Raw genomic sequence first — 15688 nt, 5'->3', positions numbered from 1 at the left:
CATTATTAGACGACTTTCAATGGTCACGTTTCATTATTGGTCATGTAGGCACCAGGTTTGGAAAAGAAAGAAGGGTTCATGGAATAAAAAATATATCTCTGTTTTTTCTACATTGATCCTTATTTAAAAAGCTGTCCATTGTGAGTTCAACAATGTTATAGGAGTGCAGTGCTAAATTTAGTGGAGTACTCTCTTATTACAGATCTGATCTGGGTGTAGGGCATTGAACAGTTAATAAGCTGATATCAATGAGATAAAATTACAGTAATGCTGGATTACATACAATATGAAACCAGTGTGGGAATAGCAGAAAACTGTCAGTAATCAGTAAAATAAGGCTGACAGAATGGTTACCAGCCACGCCCTGCTGTGAGGCTGCAGTGGAAACACATGTGTTCTTGGAGGCATAAACATTAATATGCCAACACACTAAAAGATAACCTCTACATTAGACATGTCATTACTTTACATAAACACATTCAATAGCTGGCTGAAAAATATCAGATATAAATGTTATCTATTCCAGACATTTCTAAATGTTTCTTCAGTGGTGATATACACACAAGGGCACTCAGAAGTTTTTACTTGTAACAACATGACATCATAGCCGCAGTGCTACACTGATTCTTTCTATAATACTAAGGTTGGTTTGGTGCTCTTGAAAGCTTACACTGCTCGTGCCACCACCTGCCCATGACGAGTTAACAAGCATTAATTCCATATAACTTAGCAGATTTAAGCAGACTTTATAGTCTAGATCCCTTATCATTAAGGATAAATATATATTGTGATAATCATTCCTAACCCTATGATTAGGTATCCAGACACAAATACATGAGGATGCACTCATTTGCTCATGACTTACACATAAAGTCATGTATTCCATCCATCCACAGGAAGCAGAGACAGATACATTCCAAAGCTTTCACACAGTCAGATGTGATATTTCAATTTCCTCTAAACTAACTACCTGCTACACACCTGAAGATACTGCCCGCTGTAAAGATGTGCTCAAGAAACATTTCATCATGTATGTAAAATTACAACAAATTCCGACTATAATCTGCTCTGAAGAAAGTGCTTGTATGGATTACTGGTGAGGATGTTACCAAAAGCTTCAACTTGAATGAAAGCCCAAATGGCAGTCTGCTCCTCTGATTCTCTGCTGAAATGAATGCCTTTGTTACATCTGAAAGTAACCAAACAGGACAAAACACTTCTTTGAGAGTGAATACTTTTGCTCCTGATTTACTACTACTACTGCTGTGTGTGTGTGTGTGTCCAGGTGTCTGTGTACCTGGGTCGAGGTGGATTTTCCTTTCATCAACCTCAGTTGCTCACTGGGTCAGAGCGCTACGCCAGATACGGCTCTGCCATCGCAGCGCTGGGAGACCTGGACATGGATGGCTACAATGGTAAGAGAGGCCATCAGATCTATACTTATCAGTGCTGAGCATGGACCTGCATCCTGACCAGGTCCAGACCCTGACCTTGATAATACCTGGCCTGCCTCATATCTTGTGTTTTTATTGCTGTTTCACACTCTCACTCCTCCAGATGTGGCCATCTCTGCTCCTTATGGAGGAGGCCTCGATCACAACGGCTTGGTGTACATTCATAATGGCCGTCCAACAGGGCCTGACCCGACACCTTCCCAGGTAAATACAGCCAGACATGTCATTACATCACATCTTCAAACAATCACACCTCCTTTTTATATCATCAAATAACTAATAAAAACACACTTAAACTCTGTGATTGTCTATCATAATGTTGCACATAAGGATTCCCCCGTATCTTCTGACATTATTCAACAGGACAGCTACTATGTAAAACAAGAGCCAAAACATAACTCAAATTTATTGTTAGCATGTTGTGTGTTGATTCAGGTCCTGCAAGGAAAATGGGCATCCAGCTCCATGCCTGCTAGCTTTGGATACTCCATGACTGGAAATACTGACATAGATCAGAATGGATATCCAGGTACAGACACACACACACACACACACACACACACACACACACACACACACACACACACACACACACACACACACACACACACACACACACACACACACACACACACACACACAGAGCAAGGATCAAATGAATGTCTGTACTGCTGCTTTGAAAACAGCTGATGTGTGTCTCTGTCTTACAGATCTAATAGTAGGAGTGTTTGGAGCAGACAAAGCAGTTTTATACAGGTAATCAAACTCTTAAGTGTGTGTGTGTGTGTGTGTGTGTGTATGTGTATGTGTATGTGTATGTGTATGTGTATGTGTATGTGTATGTGTATGTGTATGTGTATGTGTATGTGTGTGTGTGTGTGTGTGTGTGTTGCCTCCCCTGCTGTGGCTGTGTGTGTCTCTGATGCTGCTGATGGAAGTTAAGAAGTTTAATGAGCGAGGCCACCTCTGATATCAAAGAACTGCTGCTTTCATTCAGTTTTCTCCTACTGACTTTATGGCTGCTGTTGCTACAAATTTAACCCTTTTAGTACAGAGTTGTGTTGCCCTGTATTTCCTTATGCAGCTTTACCCCTGCTGCAAATTATATCTTCAATGTTTAATGGAGGTCTGCATTAATATGTGCTGAAGTTAGAACTGTTGTGTTACAATTAAAAATAATAATGTCAACCACTCATCATTATCACCTTTCTTTCAGCATATTTAAACGATTTAGTTAAAGCGCAAAAAGTAAAAGCTTTTACTATTTTTGGAGGTTTTATGTTGGTGATATTATTGTTAATACTAACTATTTTGATATTATGTAGATATCTGTGTCTAACAATGTCAGTATGTTTTGTGGCAACAAGTATTTAGGTTTTTGAGATGAGCAGACATACTTACATTGTGCTGCATTTTTTTGGTGTATATATGTACTTTAATCAGGGTTAGAGAAACATGATTTATTGTCCAAGTATACATGTAATCAGCTTTGCACATGTGAGTGTGTGCAGTATAAAGACTGGAGACAGGGAAGGTGTCGTTGTGACAGCAGAGTGGCTGCATAAAAGGAGAAATTATTTCACTTAGACATACACAAATTCATCTCAAAGTCCAATTAAAAAGTGTCCTTTTCATAAGTCAAAATAAGTCACTTTGTACCACTGAAGGAGATATTTCAACACACTGATGCTTCAAGAAAAGACTGTCTTTACAGAGCCTGTCCTGTCACCGCCGTCAGTGTTCAGTAAAGGCTTAAAAACATGTTCTGAGAAAACTTTTATGAGCTGAATTGAGATGTGTGTGTCTGTGTTGTGAACAGGCTGCATGGTGAAGATGATTTATAGTGACTCATATTGTGCTCAAACATAAATAATAACAAACGTGTATATCAAACTGACACATATAAGCGCATAAGCATTCATAGCATCCTCACTGACCTGTGTGTGTGTGTGTGTCAGAGCCCGTCCAGTGATCAGTGTGAATGCCACATTAGACATGACGCCTCAGATCATCAACCCAGAGGACAAGACCTGCCTGCTTCCTGGTACCAGCACATATGTGTCCTGGTGAGTTCTCACATGTTTCACTTACCTTGAAAGAGTAAAATTCCCTAGGGATTTAAAAATTATAACAATATTAATACATAAAAACACACAAAAGAATATATTTATGTATATATTACATTTGAATTTGGAAATGTATTGTCTTTTGTTTTAGTACGGATATGAGAATAGTGAACCTCTCCTTTTAAGCAGTTTAATTAGTGTTTTGTACGAAATGTATGCTGTGCATTGATGGAAGCTGTCATATGATATAAAGCTGACTTTTTTCACAGATTATTGTTGTAACTAACGGTTTGTGTGTGTGTTCCAGTTTTAAGGTGAAGTACTGTCTGAAAGCCAGTGGCCGGGGAGCTCCAGCCTCTCTCAGTGAGTCAAACACCACCTGCTACCTGCCAGCTTCTGTCTTCATTATAAGAAATGCTTTGCATCTGTAAGACCATTACATGACCTCCTCCTCTCATAACCATCTCTCTGTGTCCTTCTCAGATTTTCGTGTGGACCTCATTTTGGACCGTCTGAAGCAAAAGGAGGCGACTAAACGCGTCCTCTTCCTGCACAGTCGGACCTTTCAGTACTCCAAGAACATGACGGTGGCAAACGGCAAAGCCCCAGCCTGCGAGGAGCAGGAGGTCTTCCTGAGAGTAAGGAACACAAAGGAAACATTCTAGGAAGAAAGAAGAAACTCGACACACCAGCAAATGAATCTGCTTTTGAAGACCATTGAGTTCTACAGAATTTTCTTTTAGACCATATTTATCATGCTGGTAATTTGAATATTGATGCAGATCAGTCTGCAGAAAGTAATCGTTCACAGTTCACAGTTCACAGTTCATGTGTTTGTGCATAAGTTGCATCTCATATTAATGTGGTTGTGAATAGATCATGTTTTGTGTTCAGGGAGGCTCCTGCAACGACCTAAAACTTCACCTGCTAATGAAAACATATGAAAGCTGTGCACTGATGCTCCTTTTCTTTGGGTCGATACAAACAATTGGATAATGAGACAGCTGATACTTGTGTTTGATAATATAACCAACAATTTTTTCAAAGGATTCCTATCAAAATTATTGAAAATAATATCTATATAAATAAAAATATATTAAAGGACCATTTTACTATTTTATTGATGACAGAAAGGAAGGTGACGACTATACCATGTAAACAATGAAATTTGTAATTACGATTATCACTCTCTCTCTCCCGCTCTCGCTCTCTCTTGCTCTCTCTCACTCCCTCGATCTGTTTCTCTCTCTTGCTCTCAGGATGATCGTGAGTTTCGAGATAAGATCACTCCCATCTCGGTGGTGATGGAGTACAGTCTGGACTACCAGCGGGCTGCAGACCAAACTGGACTGCTCCCAATCCTGGACATGTCAGCCCCGTCCAACGTCACCAAGCAGGTAACATGGCTCTGTAGCTTCTTTGATGCATTCACTGCAGTGAAATTCTCCAGACATCACCCTGAGGAGCTGAATGTGTCAACAGAAATGTCCTTACTACCCAATACAAAGTTTATATAATGTCTGATTGAGCCCAATCCTCAAAGGTCAATCCTCTAGAGATGTCACAGCGAGTGAGTGAGTGAGTGGGCTGTGACTGCTGACTGCTGCAAGTGCAACAAAATCTGGCAGTAAGGGAGAAGTAACGAATAATTTATCAAACAGCTTGTTGAAAAAGCACAACACAAACTTAAATAGGACTGAATTCCAGCAGTCAACTCCCCTCTCATCCACAGCTGGTGCTGCATAAGCACAGCAGGCCATCTCTACAGCTACTGGGAGAGACTTCCTGTGATTTTCTCATAAAATGAAAGCTGTTTTATTTCTGAGCTTAAATTACAACCACAGTTTCATTTTTGCCTTCTGCACCCCTCAGCTAAACCAGGGTATTATGAGAACACATCCGAACACAGACAATCTCTAGCTGTGTGTGTGATACATGTAAAAGGGCAACTCCGGTTTGTCCAGATCAGATTCTGTGTGTGTGTGTGTGTGTGTGTGTGTGTGTTTATCTGTATCTGTGAGCAGTTTTCACATTTTCTTTGTTTTATTATGTCAGGTTGAGTTGACCACAGTGTTTTAGTTGTGTATGACTTATTTTGTCTGAGTCGCTTAACTTGCTTTCTTTTATTTTATTTTCTTCCTTCCTTCCATCTTTTCTTCTGTCCTGTCCTCTCTCTTTCTTGACTTTGTTTCTTCCCTCAGGCTCACATCCTGTTGGACTGTGGAGATGACAACATCTGTAAGCCTGACCTGAAGTTGTCAGTGAAGAGGTGGGTGCTCTCTGCTCATTATTACTGTCTGCATGCTGGAGTGATCATAGTTATGTCAGGGTTTCATCTGAATAATACGCTCATTCACAGCGTGATGTAGTAATTCAAAGTCTGGGTAAATGTCAATGAATTGCATCTTTTTTTTGTTCATTCTATCCCGTATCAAAATTCAAGTCAAGTCAAGTCAAGTCAAGCTTTATTTATAAAGCACATTTAAAAACAACCTCAGTTGAACCAAAGTGCTGTACAGTTGTTAAAATACAATATAATCATACACAAATATAAATAAAATAATAAAGGAATAGTAAGAGCTCAAATATCAAAATGTAAGTGTTGTTTCCCTTTATAACAGGAAATATTAAGCTGAAATAAAAAGTTTAGCAGTACACTTACCATTATTGTTCTTTATTGTACGACAGTGACCGCGAGCAGATCTACATTGGCGATGATAACGCTCTGACTCTGGAGATCAGTGCTGAAAACCAGGGAGAGGGAGCCTACGAGGCCGAACTCCACGTTTACCCTCCACAACAGGCTGACTTCACCGGGGTAGTCCGCAGTCAGGTAACGTCACTTCCACTGAGGCCTGAGTATCACTGGAAATTCCAATATACAACTGGTGCCTTAGAATTGTAGTTTAAATAAAATAATCTTTAAATCTAAAGATAAGCAGCCAATTCTACATTCAAATTAGTTTGATCATATAGTAATAAACACGATTACTAAACTAAGCAGAAGCTAATTGACAGCTTTCACACATTTCACATCATTTTGCAGACTTTTAATATAACACAGCTGCAGGAAGTGTGAAAAACAGCTTCTGATTACTTCCAGGAGAAATCTCACACTCTTTCTCAGATGTATTGATCCTCCTGCTTTGTGATGCTGCAGCCATCGCCAACCAGGATTCCTATTACTCATCTCAGTGTCTCAACAGTAGACAACAATATACTCTGATTACATTAATCTGATAGTTACAAACTCTTATCAACAGATGGGATTTCCACTCTCTAAATGTCCATTCCATGAATTATAACAGATTAAAGACAGAGGATTAAAACATAATAAGTAGTCAGTTTAAGTGATGGACAGTTTGCAGGAGTTTTGGGTTCCTTCACTCAGTTATAAACAACAAATCATTCTTTTCAAACTCTGAACAAAGCAGCCCACTTCACTTTATGGTGTCAGATCAGTCTGTTCAGTGTGATTAAATCCAAGGTTGCAGTGGTGCGAAGAAGTTTCACTGTATTTTAGAAGTAACAGCAGTATTGGGATATTTACTGTAATATTTTGGGCAACAATAGTGGTAGCATGAAAATGTGATACTATCACATCTCTAATAAATGTCTGGTTTTTAACAGGTCCTCTCCAGGCTGTCCTGTGCTTACAAGAAGGAGAACCAGACCAAAATGGTGGTGTGTGACCTGGGAAACCCTATGAAAGGAGGAACCAAGGTCAGGAATAACTGCTGTCAGCCACATTACTGTACCTGTATCTCCTGCTGCACAGATCCTACAGACTTCACTACAGAGGCTTGCTGACCATGTACAGTGAAGGACAATCAGATATATCAGGAAAATCTGATGAAGAAAACAAAGCATCAACAAGAATGATACTAACTGTCAGAAGGCTAAGAGTGGGAATCTAACCTTTTTGATAGATTGATTTGATTGCTTTTACTTCAAATAATTTGACATAAATAACGAATAATTTAATATTTTACTTTTACATTAGATTAAACTGTGTTGTAGACAGTGTTACATAAATTATACAAGATTTGTCCACAAATAGGCTAAACTAAACAGCCAAATTCTTTAGGGAAATGTATGACTTCAGGATGAATAAGTCAGTAAGCGTTGGTGTTTCCTGTCATTCTGAATGTTACAGGATAAAGTTGGTGATTTTCTATATTTTTCTTAATATCAACAAATCTCATGTGCAGCGCTAAACCAACGATGAGCTCATCCTACTTACAAAGTATTGTGTTTATCCAAAGCCTGGCCTACCTTGTTCTTTTAATTCTTATAAGATTTGTTGATAATAAGAAAACCGTATCCTGTAAGACATTAAGATAATGTTAGCAGACAGTTGTTTAACATGTCGATCTGAATATGGGTTTTGTTTGTTGTCTCCTGTTTCCTATTTTCCACTCTCTGACTGGTCCTTTTTCTGTCCCTCCCTGTGCTGTGATTGATCAGGTGCTGGCCGAGTTGCGCTTCAGCGTGCACCAGCTGTCAGAGGAGGACACTTCTGTCAAGTTTGATGTGCAGATGGTCAGGTACAGTCCAACCTGGTATAAAATGATCTTTACAGTGCTTAATCACACCACACCAGAGGAGCACAGACTGAAAAGGAGGAGACACTGTGACTCGGCCACCGAGTCATAATTGAGTTAAATCAGAACATATGACACACATGCTGCTGACTTAGAAATGTTGCAACTGCAGATCTTGCAACAAATATTTGTAAATGTTATTCAGTCTTTAGAGTAATCCAGTGATTGTTGTCAGTTTCCATGGTAACAGTGCAAACAATAGCTAATTCTAATTGACTTTTAATAGAGCCAATTAGCCTAAAATGTAAACAGAAATAGGTTAAACACTGGGATTCAATGTGCATTTACTCAGAGCAGTATACTTGCCGTTTTCATCTCCCAAAGCATGATGAAAAGATGAAACAGAAGTTAAAAAAAAAAAACATTTTAAATTAAAAGAGGATGACAGGAGTGACATAATGATTGTTATTGCGTTATTTGCTTGTTACAGCTTGACCTTCACTTCACTTTCAATCAATGACAGTGACGTTGTGTCACTCCTGTCCGTATGTTCAGCAGCCCATGCGGGGCAGACCACCATGCTAGTGCTGCCTCTTTCAAAATGGAATATTCGTTTTCACAATTAATTGAATGTCTGGGTTGGGTTTTTTTTTTTTTCAATTTGATTATACAATCAAATTTAGAATATTCATTGACAGCCTTAGTTGTAGGTACTGTGAGGCAGGAATTCAGTTGGAGAAACAAATCCATGAATTTGAAAGCTATCAGATTGACATGTCTCCATGGTGTTAAGTTAAACAGCAGAAACAAACTGTTCACATCACAAAGTAAATTACCAGGAATGTCTGTTTGTACATGTGTGATTGGCCAACACAGTGACTTGTTTGCTGGACAACCCATTTTTTAAAATTTTGTTTGTTTGTTTTTTTATTTTTTATTTGAGCTGTCTTTGCCGAAACCCTTGACATGAATGTGGAAGCTGCTATTTTTACCTTTTGGCATTTTTGCCTTTATTTGATAGTAGATCAGCAGACAGGAAACCAGAGAAGAGAGGATGAGAGGACATGCCACAAAGGTTCCCGAGTGGAATCAAACAGGGGACATTGTGGTTATGTGGTATGTGTTTTAAACATGCAGTTCAGGGTGCCAAGAGGCTGCATTTCTTCAGCAGGCTCAATCCTTCCATCAGCATTCATTAGAGCAAAGCTGTTTCTCTCACACTGCTCATTGGAATAACAAAAAACCCTCCTGAAACTGAAGGAAGCAGCACACAGCTTGGCTCAGCAGCACAGACATTCTTCTGAGTGAATGTGTTTGTGTTTGTGGAAAGGAGAGGTATGTTAATGACACGTTTCAGTAGCCCTTGGTTACATTCTGACAGCTCCGTCCTCTTCAGCTCTCTGACACTGTCGCTAAGCTCTTTAAAATGGGTCAGCAAGCCTGTGTGGGTGGAGCTGTTTGGGAAGATGCACTTAAATGTTTTGACTCAAATTATTCTTTTAAATAATCAATACATTGTTTGATGTTTTAATGTATGTACATATAACATACATATATACATACATACACATAGATATCTACATAAAGCTTCAGTTTGTGTGGAAACTCCACACACACCATCCTCCTCTCTGTCAGGTCAAAGATAGCAGCGCCACACTGTGGGTGTTTGTAGCACAGCAGCAGTACAAACATCCATCCATCTATTTAAAGTCTCCATTCTCTTATTCTTATTCTCCTTTTTCTTGTTTAGTTTTCATCACATGCTGATGATGGATCCATTCTCTGTGTGTGTTGTTTGTGTTTTAGCTCTAACCAGTTCAACAACACCAGTCCTCGAGTGTCCAGCATCACCCAGCTGGCAGTCCTCGCCAAAGTCTCCATCAGAGGGTAAAACACCACACACACACACTAACAACTAACAGGGCCGCTTATCGATTACTCTGCTTATCAACTCTGTCTCCTGATTAATTATAGTTCATTTATTATTAGTTGTGTCTATAAAATGGGAGAAATACCCATTACAATTTCACAAAGTTGACCAACAGTCCAAAACCAAGATCACTAAGTATTCACGTTTGAGCAGTCACAGCCAATAATAAATCAATTCATTCTGCTTAAAAATAAAAATGAAATACTTGAATGATTAACCAATCATTACAACAGTTGATGATTCATTTTTGACAAATTGGTTAGTAACAATTAATTAATTGATTGTTTCAGCTCTATACACACACACACACACACACACACACACACACACACACACACACACACACACACACACACACACACACACACACACACACACACACACACTTGATTGAAGTCCTACTTCAATTAAGTGGCCAAAAAACAGCTATTGCAGATTTAGGTAAGCAGTGAAGAATAAAGGACACATAAGTGAGTACAGCTGTTAGTAGTTGAAGGAATTAGATCCTGACTTTGACTGTGATACTGAAAAATGAATCCATACTGTACTTTATATCTTGTACTTTATACTGTCTGTATGGCTGGAGTTTTTATACCTTAAAATAACTGTGTGTGTGTGTGTGTGTGTGTGTGTGTGTGTGTGTGTGTGTGTGTGTGTGTGTGTGTGTGTGTGTGTGTGTGTGTGTGTGTGTGTGTGTGTGTGTGTGTGTGTGTGTGTGTGTGTGTGTGTTCCTCCCAGGACATCGTCTCCTGGTCAGGTGCTGCTGCCCATCGCTAACTGGAAACCTAAAGAGCCTCCTGTAGTTGGAGAGGACATTGGACCACAAATAGTGCACGTCTATGAGGTACACACACACATATGCATTATATATATTGATATATACAGCATTAGGGTTCTCTGTGTAGATGCACTGGAGGTTTGAAGTTTCCACATCATACTTGTGTAAGATGCATACTGGACCATGATTGGCTCCAAACTAGTTGTGATGTCACAAATGCTGATCTTAGGCACATCACAGTGAAGCCACAATAAGAAAAACACATCTTTTGATACATAGTTTGACATAAACCTTCAGTGGATCAAATATCTGAGTTATGGTCTGATGGTGTCAGCTGTGCAGTACTGGCTTGTTTGAAGCAATCATTTAACACTGAGATAAATGTTTGGTCTCTCAGCTCCAGAACAGCGGGCCCAGTACTTTCAGTAAAGCCACGCTGGACGTGGAATGGCCGTACCAGTTTAAGAACGGCTCTCTGCTCCAAATCATTAGCTACGACACAGAGGGACCCATCAACTGCACCACCGACATGAAGATCAACCCATCCAACGTCTCGGTGAGAATACATAAAAGCAAGCACACGGGTCCAGGAAGTTTAGTCAAAGTTTGCTTGTGTCTGTGTGTTAATCCACTGATTCTCTCTTCAGTAATGTAATATCTACAGTCTGACCTAAAGAAGTTGTTTTTATGGTGATATAAGTGGATTAACTTTGCAGCTGTTGCAATTTGTTTAGTTATTTGTCAATCTAAACTGGCAGCTTCATGGGTAGTCTTAATTCAAATGACATGTAGCATGGAGGATCTATCCCCATATGAGAGTGTGTAGTGGAATTCAGCAAGTGGAGCATCGCATATAGATAAATATATAATTCATTACAGCCAAATGTCCACCATCAATATTCAAAATGGATACATTAGATGGACTTTCCTTTTCTGCTATTTCACACAAGTCACAGCCCATATCTCTGAGTTTGTCACTAATTCAAATAGTATTAATTAGGGACCAAGCCGGCGAGGACTCCGCAGGAGGCAAGTACCCTTTTGTTATTGTGTCGTTTTTTTTTTATTATTCTACCGCCTCTTTGAGCCTCAATTTGACCCCCTAAACATGCTCCAGGACAGACCAAATTCACCACACACATCATGCCTGGCCATAAATTTGATAAAATGAACAAATTAACCCCAAAAGTGCAGAAATGTGCTAGTGGAATTGTTTTTCTACTATCACATATGCTAAATAGTAATTAGAAAAAAACAATAATTTTACCATTAATTATTCACATTTCTGTCTTTTCAATGGACAGTTTCTAGGTCTATATTTTGAACCGGGTTAAGGCTACAGTGTAGGTGTGGGTAATCGTGAAACAATCAAATCAAAGAAAATAACACTTTATTTGGCTGGCTTTGTTCTCGCCAGCGCTGCTTGCTCTCTTCATTGTCTTGCTCGTTTGCTCAGCCCTGTGAGTTGAGGAGAAGGACAAACACCAAATGACTAATGCTGCATTGTGTGCTTTTAAGTTACCCCAGAAAAAGGTGATCCGTGGGGGAGTAATACGTTTAATATCACTGGAAATTCTTCAACCTATATAATTTGACACAGTCCTATTCTTAGTACTAACGGCACAGTAATACTGTGTGTGTGTGTGTGTGTGTGTGTGTGTGTGTGTGTGTGTGTGTGTGTGTGTGTGTGTGTGTGTGTGTGTGTGTGTGTGTGTGTGTGTGTGTGTGTGTGTGTGTGTGTGTGTGTGTGTGTGTGTGTCAGAACCCGCTGACCACAGCAAAGAACACCACTGGTGTCGCACCCAGAGATAGAGAGACTGAGGGACGAAACCGAAACCACATCCGCAAGAGAGACCTGGAGTCAAGAGACGCAGAGAACGACCTGCAAATTCTGGTATATACACCACACACACATACACACACACACACACACACACACAGAGGCACAGACACTCACACACACACACACAGGCTGCTTGAAAGTATGTGAACCTCTTTATCTACCTCTCTTTATTATAAAGAAATCAGGCAGCACTGATTGAAACAGAGATCACATCAGGTCAATTTAGTGTTACAGGTCAAGGATGCCAAGAAGAAAAGAAATCTCAGAGGACCTCTGGAAGAGGGTAGTGATAGAACATTTGTCTGGGAAAAGCTTCATCTCTCTCTCTCTGATCAACTCCACTCTTGGTGGGTGCATTGCCAGGAAAAAGTGAGTGTTGTCTCGAATTTGGTGCAGTTTGGACACGCGATGCCTTTCAATATTAATAAACTTTGAATAGACCAGTGATCAGAACTGCTGACTGACTCCTGCATGTCAGGGGACCAGAAACAAGCTGTGACACATGTCACAGAAAAGTGAACAGTGAAAATAGAGCTGACACTCTGCTCTGACCCTGTCTAGACAGAAAGTGTAGTATTAGCAGCACATTTAGCACACCAGCAGTGAGTGACTACACAGGTGGTGTTCAGGTAACTTGTGGAGCATAGGTCACCAGTGTTTTTAAAGCGCTCAGAGCCTAATGACTGTAGTGTGTAAAACAGAAGAAATACTTTCACAGGCAGTTAAAACCAGTTTGTCTCATATGCTCTGAGACTGTGATGATTGTGAAGCACTTCTACAGACAAAAAACTAATCTTTGGAGCAAACATACCCACTCAAATCTGAAACGAAAGCACAGTAATAGGAACATCTAAGAGCCCAAATTGATTCATCCACTTTATTTTAGGATGCACATTATTTTACTTTTAAATGCAGCACTTTTTTTTTTTTTAACTTAAAATGAAAAAAGGGCATTATTTATAATAGAATGTATTTTTCTATGCATTGAAGTAGCAGTAGAATCATACATTCAGGAATATTGTAAAATCTTTGAACATAACCTGAAGTTGTCAGTTGTGAAGTTAAAGCTTGGCTTAAGATAGATTGTACAACCAAGCAATGTGAGAGACTGATCAGTTGCTATGGAAACCATTTGGTTGAGGTTATTGCTGCAGAAAGAGGGGCAACACCCTATTCACATAGTTTGTTTTTTGTTTTGTTGTACTTTATTATTTGGGATGTCAGTATTATGAATTGGGGTATAACATTTAATAGTTGTTTATCCTTAAAACATTTTTTTTTATCTCTGTAAGGTTTACATACTTTCAAGCAGCACATGTATATGTACTATATAACATCAAGTACATGAAGTTCACCATCATTTAGTCAGTTTTTTTACATGAGGAAGGACTGACTAAAGGCAAGTTCACACCAGAAAGTGTCACAGCCAAATCCATCATGATGTTTAAACACTACTAACATCAGTCAGTCACAGTGGCTGTCTGAGCCACTGTCTATTTTTGCTGTACTTTTTTTTTTCCTCAATAAAGACAACAGGTGAGGGATAATCCTGTCATTACAACTGACTATTAATTAATGTGTGTGTGTGTGTGTATGAAGGACTGCAACACAGCAGAGTGTGGGCGGCTGAGATGTCAGGTTGGTCGTCTGGAGAGGAAGAAGAATGCCATCCTCTTCATCTACTCCAGACTGGATGTCAAAAACTTTCTCAAGGTAAATACATTATTTTTTTTATCAGAATAACAATATATGAATCCTGATTAAGCTAACTAATTAAACTGAATACAGGTCTTCAAACACATACTTCACATATTTAGTTATTGGGTTTTAATGAACATTTGCTCAGTATAATTCATTTGCACAAAAGACTTTGGATCTGTGCTCTGTTTCCTGATAACAATGGACCTCACTAGTTAGGATGCTGAGTACATTTTTAGTACTGTGGCGTATTTAATTGTGTATACTGTGCTGTATATTAAAAATACGAAGTCTTTGTTTTACATGACTGTAAACTGAATGTTTGTAGTTTTAACGGTTTGAATGAAACATCAGCACACCAAACTATTAATCAACTAATTGAGGAAAATAATGTGCATATGAATCAGCAGTGAAAAGAACTAGGCCTACTTATTCACTGTCTGGAGGTACAGCTGGTAGAGAAGAGCCAACAGTATGTCAGATATTAAGATATGTGGCAAACTCAGATAACAGTTAGCCAACATTAGGGATGGGCCATACCACTTATTTTTGTTTCGATCTGATACCCAGTAATACTAGGGTTAGTATACCGATACCGATATCGATACTTTTTCTTTTTTTTAAAAAATCAGGCCTAAAAAACTATGAAACATCTCATTTTTCTATTTTGTGTTTTTCATTTATTTAACAAACCAGCAATACAACACTGTTTATTCTTCACATTCGTTTAACAAACAAACAAACAATAAAATAAAGACTTTCTTGGCCAGTGCTCCATTCACTTAAGCCAATACTATTACATTTTAGTGAGGTAGTATTGGACTATTAGTATTGGACTAGAGTAAACACTGAATACAATTAAGCACTTTTAAATTTGCAAACAAAAATTGCTTTAAGTGTGACCAGAAAAACTAACTCAAACTCAAAAATAGGCAACTACCTTGGTATGCAAAAGTGGTTGCTTAACTAAACTCCAACATAACATTCAAAGCTCTGTAGATCTTTGGCCTGTCCCATATTGTTGTTACATTTACACAGCCTTAAAATGGAAGTGAAGTAAATAAAACAAAGAAAGTAACCATGAAAAAAGAAAGAACTGAAGGGGCAGCAAGTCTGCATGCTGACGAGGGAAATTAGAGGTGTGTGTGTGTGTGTGTGTGTGTGTGTGTGTGTGTGTGTGTGTGTGTGTGTGTGTGTGTGTGTGTGTGTGTGTGTGTGTGTGTGTGTGTGTGTGTGTGTGTGTGTGTGTGTGTGTGTGTGTGTGTAACACATACCAGCAGAGGCTGGGACACTGCGGGTAAAGCAGTTGAAAATATGCTTTTATACATGTCTATGCTTGTTAAACAGGTGCTTTTTACTTGACACTGTTTTGTTG

The 15688-nt window shown here is 39.1% G+C and overlaps 1 protein-coding gene across 1 annotated transcript in view; it reads left to right on the top strand.

The window, feature by feature from the left end:
• Positions 1-15688, top strand: part of itgav (integrin, alpha V) — an 81520-nt gene that overhangs the window by 61323 nt on the left and 4509 nt on the right. The window contains 17 exon segments of the mRNA XM_062432379.1: positions 1286-1415; positions 1558-1658; positions 1890-1983; positions 2165-2210; positions 3413-3520; positions 3828-3883; positions 4004-4158; positions 4780-4917; positions 5722-5789; positions 6209-6353; positions 7151-7243; positions 7988-8067; positions 9871-9951; positions 10733-10838; positions 11170-11328; positions 12535-12666; positions 14215-14328. Coding sequence (XP_062288363.1) covers positions 1286-1415; positions 1558-1658; positions 1890-1983; positions 2165-2210; positions 3413-3520; positions 3828-3883; positions 4004-4158; positions 4780-4917; positions 5722-5789; positions 6209-6353; positions 7151-7243; positions 7988-8067; positions 9871-9951; positions 10733-10838; positions 11170-11328; positions 12535-12666; positions 14215-14328 — 1806 coding nt within the window.

This window comes from Scomber scombrus, chromosome 13, assembly GCF_963691925.1.
Source record: "Scomber scombrus chromosome 13, fScoSco1.1, whole genome shotgun sequence".
NCBI lineage: Eukaryota > Metazoa > Chordata > Actinopteri > Scombriformes > Scombridae > Scomber > Scomber scombrus.
The sequence above is the reverse complement of the archived record's forward strand: the minus strand, read 5'-3'. Positions and strand labels throughout refer to the sequence as shown.